General features: G+C 51.5%; 3 protein-coding genes across 3 annotated transcripts; 2 read left to right on the top strand and 1 right to left on the bottom strand.

The window, feature by feature from the left end:
* Nucleotides 1-3,789: 3,789 nt before the first annotated feature.
* On the bottom strand, nt 3,790-5,910 carry B0T23DRAFT_417826 (uncharacterized protein). Its single transcript, XM_062839667.1, has 2 exons — nt 5,396-5,910; nt 3,790-5,328 (listed from the first exon to the last, which is right to left on the bottom strand). The coding sequence occupies exons 1-2, from the start codon at nt 5,513-5,515 to the stop codon at nt 4,093-4,095; spliced, it is 1,356 nt and encodes a 451-aa protein (XP_062694965.1). The 5' UTR covers nt 5,516-5,910; the 3' UTR covers nt 3,790-4,092.
* A 1,234-nt stretch (nt 5,911-7,144) lies between these two features.
* On the top strand, nt 7,145-8,689 carry B0T23DRAFT_401950 (uncharacterized protein; the record flags this gene model as incomplete). Its single annotated transcript, XM_062838628.1, has 1 exon — nt 7,145-8,689. One exon carries the CDS (start codon nt 7,145-7,147, stop codon nt 8,687-8,689), a length of 1,545 nt encoding a protein of 514 aa, XP_062694964.1.
* A 905-nt stretch (nt 8,690-9,594) lies between these two features.
* B0T23DRAFT_401949 (uncharacterized protein) lies at nt 9,595-10,826 on the top strand (the record flags this gene model as incomplete). The annotated part of the gene is made up of 4 exons (XM_062838627.1): nt 9,595-9,749; nt 9,807-10,079; nt 10,144-10,326; nt 10,430-10,826. The coding sequence occupies 4 exons, from the start codon at nt 9,595-9,597 to the stop codon at nt 10,824-10,826; spliced, it is 1,008 nt and encodes a 335-aa protein (XP_062694963.1).
* Nucleotides 10,827-11,885: the final 1,059 nt, after the last annotated feature.

Raw genomic sequence — 11,885 nt, 5'->3', positions numbered from 1 at the left:
AAAGGTAAGTCGAATACCTCACGGTCTAATAACACACCTTCAGGATATTCTTGCACGAATCCATGTGTGTTTATTGCACCTGTGGAACGAAATCTGAGACATGTTGAGAGTCAAACCATTCGTTCCTTACAGACCCTGGCCGACGTATTTTCGGCTTGATACGAGTCACAGCTCTGCAACGGCCTTTCCTAGTCAAAGCGAATGGTATTGGATTGAACATGTTCTGTTGATTCTTACGATGATATGGCCGGGAACGCTGACTGCGACGCAACCAGAATCTTCAACTTCGCCTGCGTGTCGGTACAGTATCCTGACAACTACGGTCGGTCACTTCCATCTCGCACGCTTTTTTTGACCCTTCAAGCTCGGTTCCATCTTTCCTAGCTTGAGCACTTACTTGGGTATCTACTAGCCCACTACAGAGTATTTCATGGTCCTTTGTCTCTTGTCAAGCTCAGCCTTTCTGTCCAACTCACGGCGCTGCTTCCGAGTAGAGTTCCTTACTGGATGCACGGAAGCAATCATCGTTCCGCTCCAGTGCCGGTGTAACCATTTCAAGCGAATGCGAAGCACTGGTTCATTGACCCAAGTACCCGTTCTCGAGCCGTTCTCCCGTCTTCCGTCCCGTTGTGCGGTTCCTACCTGGTTGCCACATGACAGTTCGAGCATAATTCGCCCATTACACACCCATTCCGTTCATTGACCGCTGGAGCACGACGTATCATCCACCTTCACAGCCGTGTCTGGTCACCCCCTTCGACGCCGTACAGAAGAGGATACTCCAACCATATAACAACACCTACCTCCTATATACGGTTATTCAAATGAGCTAAGCGTACCCCACGCTCTATGCAGCTATGTCACTAACTGCCACTCAAGGCGCGTCATTGAGCCCGCCAACGGTATCTTCTTCAAGCCGGCTCTGACGTGGCAATCGTTTCCGATCTCGTGCTCTGAATGGGGAATGTCCTGTCCTCGCTTCTCAAGTCTGCAATAACCCGAATAGCGGCGACGAGAGCGGAGATTGTATAAGGCTGGGTCACGACCAACCTCAAGTATGTCAGCACTCTGATCGCATTGGAGGTGGTACGAGAGGGCCTCATAACCGGCAGCTTTGAACGACCACTCCCCGTTTGGCAGTTATCGCCAAGATTGACGATGTGGAGGATTTGCGAAAAGCTCAGAGGCCGGCACTAAGGGCACCTTCGACTGACCTTTTCAACCGCTCTCCTTTGGTGAAGCTGTGTTGATGACTTGAGTGGGACCATTTCGCAAGGCTCAGATTGTCCACCGGATGGTCGTCAAAAGAGACATCCTTCATTCACAAAGTGCTTCGAACAAAACACGGTTATAAGCGGGACTAGTGTGGTTCCGCAAACAAGGCGAGACAAATCAGTGTTATCTGACATTGGACTACGCGTTGGACTCCTGGGTCCATGGTTCCCTTTTTCGGAATACAACAAGTCAACAGGTTCGCAAGGGCTCTGGTTGACGCTCAGACCATATCAGGGCTGCCGTATCTCGAGGTATGCATTTCTAAATCCACACACATAACCTCTTTTACGCAGATGGCACTCGCCCTTCCACGAATCCGAACTCACCACTCAACTATTTCATATCGTCCTTCTTCTCTGGTGCCACGTCTACGATCTACTAATCCATTTCATGCCCCTGATGTTTGCGGCTCTGCGATTTCAGCGACCCTTTCAGAGATAGGCAACTGTATGCAGGACAACTTGCACAACATAATATTCGAGAATCGAAAGACTGCCGGGTCTGTTTTCATTCGCTCTTTAGTGCGGAGCGACAATCCAAGCCGGGGCAGGAATGCTTCCCCTGCAACTAGCACGTACCGTTGTGTGGTGCGGGCAGAACCAAGATTCTGGACACCCTCCACATACCCACTGAGACGTTGCGTACATGCAGAGATGAGGAGAAGAAGTGTGATCGGGGAACGGGGGAACGCAAACTCCCTGAGTAGTGTATGGAGGTTGAGGCTCTGCGAGAGACGCTGTCAGAGCATCGTTCGAACCACCGCGATCCTTAGGATGGTCTAGAGATGCCGTCCGGAGCATAGTGTGACTGCCGATAACCGGACAACAGTGATGCATCGGTACACCTACAAGCAGGTGGTATGGCAATAGAGATGAACTGCTCTCATGATTAAGCTCGGGAACCCCGCTTGGTGAGGATGTGTACGTACTTGAGGCTCAAAAGGGAGGATCTTCAGAAGTATAAATATCAGTACGCTTGCACGAGGAAGTGAATAATGACTAGTCACACCGACATCGACCTTCAGAATCATCTTTGGTTAATTTACTTGCGATCGAGAAGTCAAGAAACAATAAAAACAAACTCACCATGAGCCAGTCGAACCATCATGAATCAACCCCAAACCACGAGAACACTCTTGAAAACACCCCTCCTACCGCGCCACCTCCCCCTAGAGATGGAGACGATGATCCGCAGGAAGACGATCCCTTCTACGATGACCCGAAGGTATGAAAAGACTCCCATCGTTAGTCCCAGGCCAAAAAGCAAGCCTGAACCAAAAAGAAATCTTCTCATTAACAGGACAGTGACACTCCCATCCCTCTCCCCAGCCACGGGGGCGCCGGTGGTGTGGACTCTACAATTTCTAGGCGAATGTCAGGACAGATCTGACAGCGTAAGCATGATCTTTAGTGAGCCAGTCTCTCTTAGTTTTCTCATTAACCCATATCAAAACCTTTCAATAGGAATTATCCCAATTCTCAAGACAAGAGAACTAAGAGCGAACGGCCTCGCATAGCTACGCACGCACGCACGCACTACGCCTGATAACAGACACCATACCATGAAGACACCCCCAATTCTTTTCTTTCCATGCCAAGTCTCCCATTTCTCTTTTTTGTGGAGGAGGAAATATCTACGTTGGGAGGAACAATATCATTTTGCTATACCCTGATTTTTTCCCCGTTGTTGTTTTCCCGTGATAAGTTCCCCTCTCTCTCTCTCTCCCTGATTTACCATCTTTCTGCTTTTATTGTCTTCTGGTTCCTATCGGCAATATTTCTTCTTTGACTTGTTTATCTTCCTTTTTTCCTTTTCTTTTTTTTTTTTTTTTTTTTACTATTCTCCTCTTGATCCACCCAAATTTCATGTTTTCTCTACTCTTGCAGTTCCGTTCAATCCGATTTAGTTTCGTTTGGCTTACTTGAGAGCCGCTTGTCATTTTGTACTTACTTATCTAGCTGTTTTGCAAATGCTTTTTATCCTGCGCTATCACATGCATACCTAGGTATCTATCTATCCACACAAGAACTCCTACCCGCTATTAGTAACAGTGCTACGGACCACGTTATGTATGTGTATGTATCATGATGTGTACACCTACCCAGTTACCTACCTACACAAGGCCCCAATCTTGATATGGTGCGATGGCGGTGATAAAAATTCACTTTCAGAAGTCATGTGTAGTGCTTTGGTAAAATCTGCCTTGTGTCCGTCCAGCTCGGGTGGTTCCCTAGCATGAGTCCGCCATGTTCATCATGGGAACTGGACTCAGTTATTTAGAGTGTCCAACTTTCCTCTCGGAATTAAAGCTACGTAACAGTGGCATCTCAGTGGAGAGAGAGAACGAGGGGTGACTTTTTGTCTGTTTGTTTTTTTCTCAAAGAGAAAGTAAAAAAAAAAAAAAAAAAAAAAAAAAAAAAAAAAAAAAAAAAAAAAAAAAAAAAAAAGAAAGAAACGCAGACATCAAAAAAGGCACAAGGCAAATCATTTGTCAAACAGGATGCGATCCAGTTATTCAAGTGTATCTGCGGCCAGCAAGGCTAGCAGGTATGATATATTATACTATATGCAAGAAGGTATAAGAAGGATGCAAGCCAGTATCTGCGCAAGACGATGCCACCACAAAACTGTCAAGTAGCATCTGCGCAATAAAAACAAACTTGACCGCCTTGCGATAATGTCAACTTTGACGTCCCTCCTTTTTTCCCAACTCCCGTCCTACGCATTTGTCACCTACTACTCGCTTAGTCCCTCAACAATCATCCATACCCCACCCAATCTCCTCTAAGTATCCCATTTCGTCTCCAAGTGCCGGTCCTACAAGGCGCTCAAATCCAGCGGCACACTGCTTCCCCTGCCAGCGCGATACTTCCTTGGCCCGCCAATGAACTCCCTGGGTTTCGGAAAGGTATCCTCGCTCGCAAACTTCCACCTGGGATCCTGGACGACGTATCTCGCACTGCCGCCACCGGAATGCACTGGACTTGGAGACTTGTTTCCGCCTGTACCGTTCGGTGTAAGGATGAAGTTGCTAGGATCGAGCATGGACTTGATGCCGGAGCCTGATCGTGCCGATCTCGTCGAGGGCGAATGGGAGAGTGGAGGAGGAGCTGGGGCCGAGGATGGCGGCGGTGGAGGCGGAGGAGCGGGAGCCGAATGGGAAGGGCTTGATGCTGTTGAGCGAGGAGGAGCGCTGGGCGGAGGTGGAGGAGGGGGTGCTGCTGGTGAAGAGGCGCTGCTCGCAGCACGGATGGCGGCTTGGACGGCAATATTCTGGGAAAGATTGCTGGTCGACGAGGACGGCGGCGGCGGTGGAGGGGGCTGCGAACGTGATGGAGCCGGTGGTGGTCGCGGGGCGGCTGTTGGAGGCGGCGGGGGAGGTGCTGGAGGAAGAGATGGGGCGGCAGATGAAGGCGGAGGAGGAGCGAATGAGGGTGGTGGAGGTGGCGCTGAAGGAGGTGCCGAAGAGTGGATAGCCGCGGAAGGCTTGCGGGAACCTGGAGGAGGAGGCGGTTTCTTGCCAACTGGCGGCGGAGGCGGCTTCGATGATGCCCCATTCGCAGTCTTTTTGAGGTTGGGCATGGATGGGTGGAAAGTAGGAGCTGATGGCCGTCCAGGGATTGTCGGGGCTGCGCCGGGAGGCGGGCGGGGGGCCGAGACCGTTGGTGGTTTCGGTGCTGATCTGGATGTTGTTTCCGGGTCGGAAAGATATGATGCATCCCGGTTGGCGCCCGTGTCTACACCACCACCCGTCTTTCGTAGCTTTGGCATGCCTCCGGCGAAAAGGCCTCCAAGCTGCGGTGCAGCCTCCATGCCTGTTGATCCACCTTGATTCCGGTCGGCTACATCGCTATCGCTACGGGCACGGTTTCCGGGTACTGGAGGCGCAAGACCTCCGGGAGCCTTGGGAAGGCCAGGAACAGGGGGAGCCCCCCCTAATGGAGACGGACCTGGTCCGCTGCCCGATGTTGGGGCGATGATGGGTGCTGATCGATCATTGGTTACTGCTTTCTTGAGCGCCTTGCCCTTGGTGATATCTGTGAGCAAAGCACCCTATGAACTAGTCAGTACATCTCTCATGATGCGGGCTCGTAAGACCGAAGGTGTTCTTTTGGCGCACCCTATTAGGAAGACCGGCAGGTGGTCGGCCTGGAAGTGCTCCAGGGGGAGGTGGCGGCGGCGGCGGAGGTCCCCCCATACCCGGAGGCGGCGGAGGGGGAGGAGGTGGTGGAGGTGGCATGGCGTATTGATTTTGTGTTGGCGATGCGAGGGTTGAAGTGGAAGTCGATTAGAAAGTGTCAGGAAGTGAGAGACTTTGACGCTCAGCTTGTTGCCTTAGGTATAGTTGCGGGTCGAACCGAAATTACCGGTCGATTGGACGTCTGCAGTGTCTGAAACGGGACAGCGCCACAAGTATTTCGAGCTCGGTACGGGGGTTCCGGCGCTGGAGCACTGGCAATCGTGTGTAGTGCGGTGGTTGTTGAAGACGGGACGAGATCAGGTCGGGTGCGTATAAGTCAAAGCACGTGCCAGCGTATGCGAGTGTTGGATTGTTCCTTTGTGAGATTAAATGTCGAAGTGGAAGTTCAGTGGTTCGTTGTCTCCATATCCCAGTGGAAGTGGAAGCAGGCTGCGTCACTGCACTCCTTTCGAGGGCGTTGGCCGGCGGTTGCCTGTGGGTCAGTGCGCTACAGCGGGGTTCCTTGAATGCCAAGCCTGCAGCATGAGACTGAAGCTTAGGGGCAGTTTCCACTCTGCGTAAATCCGAGGCAGGCTCAGCCACCTGGGGCTCAGACACCAGCCCCACGATGGAGTTATCCATCACATTGTCTGAATCCAGTCAGGACCTTGAACATTCCCTTCACTTGGATTGATTTTCTCATCGCCCGCCCTTCAATATTCTTGAGCCAAAGCGCCACTCCGTCAACCCTTCCAACCATGGCTGTCAAAGAAGGAGGGAATAAGAAAGACTGACACAGCTGCTCGTGCTTCCTCGTTGTTTTTTCATCTGGATACCTAAGTACTTAGTCAACCAGTCACCACTTACCTCAAAACTGATTCTCTGGCAGCTTCGCGCACCTCAAAAAGAGCGAAGGTACGAGACAAAACGCTTGCTCTGGGCTGCTGGCTGAAACAAAGATTGAACAGTAAACATAACGCCTCCAATCGAGGTTAAAGAGTCCCCCCCAAAGTGATGAGCTCTTGAACTAAGCTTTCTAGAAGCCGTTCTCGGAGTAGATCTTACGTAAAGACCTAAAGACGTGCGAGATATCACATCGGCTTTGCGCTCCCAGTCTCTCGGACATGTTGTGTGACATGCTGGCTACGGGCATCTCCTCCTTAGTTGCATGTGTCCATCAGCACCGCTATCTTGCTGGCCAAGACTGACCCAGATGAACCGTCCTGTCTTTTGGGTAGGATTTCGGCTACTCGTTTAAGCTAGCGTATAACACCGTGGCACGGAGACCAAGAGGCCAAGAGCACACCCTATGCACCGATCTGCATCATCAGGTCTAGCTCTTCCAGCTCTTTTTTGACCGCAGCACAAACCAGAGAGCCAGACACTCCGGCCTCACGTCCTCAACTCCAATCACCACCTTTTCTTGACCCCTTTTCCCAATACCGCCGTCTGCGTGCTTGTTTGCCCCTGCGCCTCCAGATCTCCCAGGCACTCTCTGGGCTCTCCACACCGCACGCGCCTGTCCTCCACCTGCTCTCCGTTGGTGACTCGGGGCAGTGGATATCCCCGACTTTCCCCACCAACTCTCCCCACGGGGTCGGGCGGGTCCCATCTTGACTTGACGACGGTAACCCGGTGTGTCTACTTCACCAAATCTACTGCAAGGTCTAGGTCTTCAGTTCGCCTACCATGCTTCTCCGTCCTCACAACCTCAGGGCCACCACGGTCAACCTCACCACCGCCACCACCGGGCGGCAGAGTCGTCAGACCTGCGGCCTTATCTACTCCCGTCAGCAACATGCCCGACCGGCGTTTGCGCCCGTGTCTGCGCCGTTTGCCAAGCGCTCCCTGGTGACACGGAGTGCCGGCACACAGCTGGCCAAGCTCACCCAAGAGGGCTCAGCCGTGTCGATCGCTGCTATCCGTATGCTGAGTACCACTAGCTCCCTTTCAAAGGTGAAACGGGTGCCGTCTCCATTGCAATCCGCCCAGAAAAAGAGTCCCAAGGCATCCCAGTCGCAGAATCAACCATCGTCTTCGTCGCCGTCATCGCCTTCTGCATCTGCTTCCAAATTCACGTCCCCGCAGAAACTACCGAATGCCCAGCAGCCGCCAGCCACCGAGACCGCACCCCCTCAAGCCCAGGGGCAGCATGCCACTCCGGATCCTGACCGTGTCACCAAGGAGTTTCTGGCCAAGCAAGGTATTCCGTCAGAGCACATGACCCTCACCGCTCTGCGCGCCTTGGTCCAACCAACCGTCCCGTCAGCGGCTTCTGCCTCTGCTGCTGCTGCTGCCTCTGCCTCTGCCCCTGACTCCTCCCATGATAGCCAGCCCCCCGCAGCCGGTGCAGAGGCCGATCAGACGGGTGCTTCTGATCTGCTTGGTCTGGATGTTGACGGCCGGAACGCCCGGGCCTCGACGGCTGCTCCTGGGCAACCTCAGCCTCTTACCTACTTGAGCTTCAACAAGGATGCTGCTGACAAGATCTCAGATGCGGCCTTTGCAATCATTTCGCATCCTCCTGTTGTCATCACCCCGCTGCTGCTCAGAGAGTATGTTGCTCTCCAGGCCTCTCTTGGCAAGCCCAAGACACTGCCGTACGTTTTGGGCCTATATGCGTACAAGGCAGCCCCCAAGCTTAGCTCTGGAAAGCTGGCTTACAAGAAGCGGAATCCTGACATGCCGAAGAACGCGGTGGATCCCGAGGTTGCTGAGATGGCACTGGACGCAGCACTTGATGCCAAGGACCTTGATGCCGCTGTTGGCATTGTCGAAAATACGTACGCTACCAAGGCTTTCACCCGCGCCAAGTTGTTGAAAAAGGCACTTGTACCCATGACCGGCTTGGGACTCACTCCAGTCGCTGCTTGGGCTCTCGCCAAGAACTATGGTACATGGCAAGATTCAATGGAGACTGTTATGGCGACCAACGTAGCCTTCTTCGGCATGCTGGCCTATATTGGCTTCACTGCGACCATGGGCATTGTGGCCACTACCACGGCAAACGACCAGATGAAACGGGTGACCTGGGGCCCGGGTATTCCGCTGCGGGAGCGATGGATCCGAGAGGATGAACGGGCCGCTTATGACAAAATTGCCTGCTCATTCGGATTTGGGGAAGTGCTTCGTTACGGAGAGGAGGAAGGAGAAGAGTTTGACGTGCTCCGTGAATATATTTTAAGCAAGGGCATGATCCTTGATGCCGTCAACCTGATGCCAGGCATGCAATAAACCGCGGCCTATGGCTGACTTGCGGCATCTATTTAATCGAGAGCCAGAGAACGGCATTCATTCCCCACGCCCCCCCGTGCAGCTTGGAAGAGTCTTGGCACCATGTACTGGTGGCAGTGAAGACTTAAGAGACTGAGTTGTCGAGATGACCCCGGCTTTCCTAGCTTGACCTCTTTACCGCTTGGTCACCAAGTACCTTGGTTGCCAAGCTAGCGATCGGCGGGAAGACTTACATATTCACAACCCTCAAGGTTGCCAAGGTAGTCTAAGAAGTCCCAATAGATAAGAGGATATTAAATCAGTCTAGCATGCCTACCGCCCAAAATGGACACCAGACTCGCTCGCCTCCCTTTCCGTGCAGAGGCTCTTCTGCGGCTTCCCGTTGCCTTGATGTAAGCACGGTAATACAGCTAGAGTGTTGAAAAGGGAAAAGAAGCAATCATCTGCCGGCTCTTACTCTCTCATCTCTATTTCATCTTGTACCGCATTCTTTGAGACTTTGCATAGATTTCCACCCAACCGACCGTAGTCCGTCCCACGTCTCCGTTCCCCACCTAAAACTAGGATGTTTCTCCATGCATCCCTAGTCAACACTTCGATTACTAGTGTACTCCAGTAGGTTGAAACTACCGCGACTCAAATCTGATCTGTGGCTTTGCCTAGTCGACATTTCCCCTCTACGTCACCCGAGTTGCTTGGCGTTTATTCTCTATGCCTCGTACTACTTGTCCCTTCTCCCTATTCCTTATATATATATAAGTACCATTTCCCCCATGCTGTGCGTGATTGGGAATGTGTGATCAAGAGTTCTGAAGCAATCACACATCTCAGAAATCGTTCACTTGTACCTACCTTATCAAGTTCATCTTCCTCACAAGTCCAGTAGTTTCATTATTCAGCCTAGCATGGCCGGCGGTTTCGAACCCATTGACCCTGAGCAGTGTCAACATTATGCCCACTTCGCCGCACATCTCAACCGGACGGCCTTTGATGGGATATACTGGTCCCTCTTTGTGTTTGTCATAATCATGCTTTTCCTCGCCTCATGGAAGTACTCAGGGTATGTTATCCCCCCCACACGTCTCTTTTCTCCAACAGTCACTAATGCGTTCCCCAGGACCTGCGAGGCACTGGCGAATTCCAGAGCTGGGACAAAGCACTACCGACACAAGATGCAGCGATGCTTATTGATCTGCACCGGTTATTTTCTGCTTTCCATCATTGCCCTCGTCATGGAGGTTTACGCTCTGCTGGCCTTGCAATTCTGTGATGGAGAAGACCTCATGTCGCTGTACTGGTCTACTTGGACGATGCTACAGGTTGGCTCGCTCATAGCCATCTTGGGCATTATCCTAGCTGCCTTCAACGCCATTCGGGATAGAAAGAACCCGTAAGTTTTCTCCATCTTCTCTGTCACTCAGTCACAAGAACCAACTACTAACATCATACTACAGACCTTGGGCACTAGCACTCGGTACTCCTGTCCTCGTCGTTGCCGGTATCGGTCACGCCTTCCACGGCGCCATGCGCAAGCGTGTGCAGCGCGTTCGATCCAGGAGCTTACGCTCTCGGAGCCGGGGCAGATCAGAGAGTAGCCTCAATGGAATCTCCACCAACGATTTGCCCATGAGCAGGGAGTACGTATTGCCCTATTTGTCTTTTGCCTTATCTCTCTGTCTCTTCCCGGCACAGAATCTGAAAAAAAAAAACCAGCCACAGAAACTAACACAGACTTTCCAGGGAGACGATCCGCGTAGAAGAATGTCCCAGCGGTGATAACAACAACAACGAATACCGCGCCAAACTACTCGGCTACACCCCCGAAGGCGCCCCAATTCTCCAGTTCGTCGATGACCCCGGCAACAGCATCGATCCCGAGCGCGGCACCATCTTGGGGAAGAACACGATGAACGGACAGATCATTGTCGCCTTTAAGAAGTCTATGATTATGGTTTCGGACGGCAACAGCAGTGACTTGTCCACCCCAAACGAAAAAGCGGCGGCTTCACCATCATTACTGGTGCCTCCCCCACCACTCCCTTCGCCAAGGCCGCCACCGGTCGTCAGGATTGCTGCTCCGTGCCGTCCATCAGACGAGGAAGTCGAGGAGGCCGAAGTGCATGTCTCCCCTGTTTGAGACGGGAATGTCTTTGATTTTTTGTCGGACGCCACCCACTTTCCGGATTTCCCTTTTTTTTTTTTTTTTTTTTTTTTTTTTTTTTTTTATAAATTTCTTTCTTATCTCATGGCTTTTTGCTCTTTTTGGCGCTTGTTTGTTTCGTGTAATATTGTGATTTTCTTTTTGCTTTATCTTGGGGTTTCAGGCATTTATGATCGACGGCGGCGGCGTTGGGCAACAAGCAAGCCAGCAAGCAAGCGGGACAAGGGCAAGCAAAATTACGACATTACGAAAGTTCTCTTTTGGGCATAGCGTTCGGTATAAGAAAAAGCAATTTGGGTTATTGGGAGTTCCATTTTGTTTTTGCACTTCCTTCTGTTTTTTTTTTTTTTTTTCGCGTTTCTTGTCGGGAAATGCCATACTCAGATGTCCATGTGTTTGAAAAACGTTAGATTAGCGCCTTCTTCCCGCGCGGCTGGGCTTGCGTTATCTAGATATTCATGGCGGTGCGTGAGAACTGAGATTGAGTGTAGGGGTGGGAGTAGGGGAAATGACATCTATGCATGTCAGGCTTATCAATCACAAACCTTGTTCGAACATCTACACTGCGCTGATTTATCCCTTGAATTTTGATTGACAGCCGTGTGTTATCTGGGCTTTCGTAACCATGTTGGAGTGAAACAGACTATTTGATACTCGGTCCTTCTGTCGTTTCTTACCCTTCAACCAAACTGATTAACATGACGTCCCTTGTTTGCTCTGAAGGGTAGAAACTTTACATTGCCGATCACTTTACACAAATACCTCAACATTGATAGGACAGTTGACAAGGCAAGGTAGTTACCCGTCATTGCACCTCCTTTGTTATCCGTCATCACTCTCGCTCTCTGCTTCTCCGAGAAGTCGCATATATACATGCATACCTCTACTTACATAGTGTATATATGAAGGACCTGCCAAAAACAGAAACGAGGTTGGGTTGTGTAGCATACAATCTAACCCTGGTATGTTTGTTAGTTTGGTACAAAAAACGCCCATCTCCACTCGAGAGCCCCCGAAAGTGAAGAAGCGTTCGAT

Source organism: Neurospora hispaniola (genome assembly GCF_033458365.1).
Source record: "Neurospora hispaniola strain FGSC 10403 chromosome Unknown B0T23scaffold_2, whole genome shotgun sequence".
In the NCBI taxonomy this organism is placed as follows: domain Eukaryota; kingdom Fungi; phylum Ascomycota; class Sordariomycetes; order Sordariales; family Sordariaceae; genus Neurospora; species Neurospora hispaniola.
The sequence above is the reverse complement of the archived record's forward strand: the minus strand, read 5'-3'. Positions and strand labels throughout refer to the sequence as shown.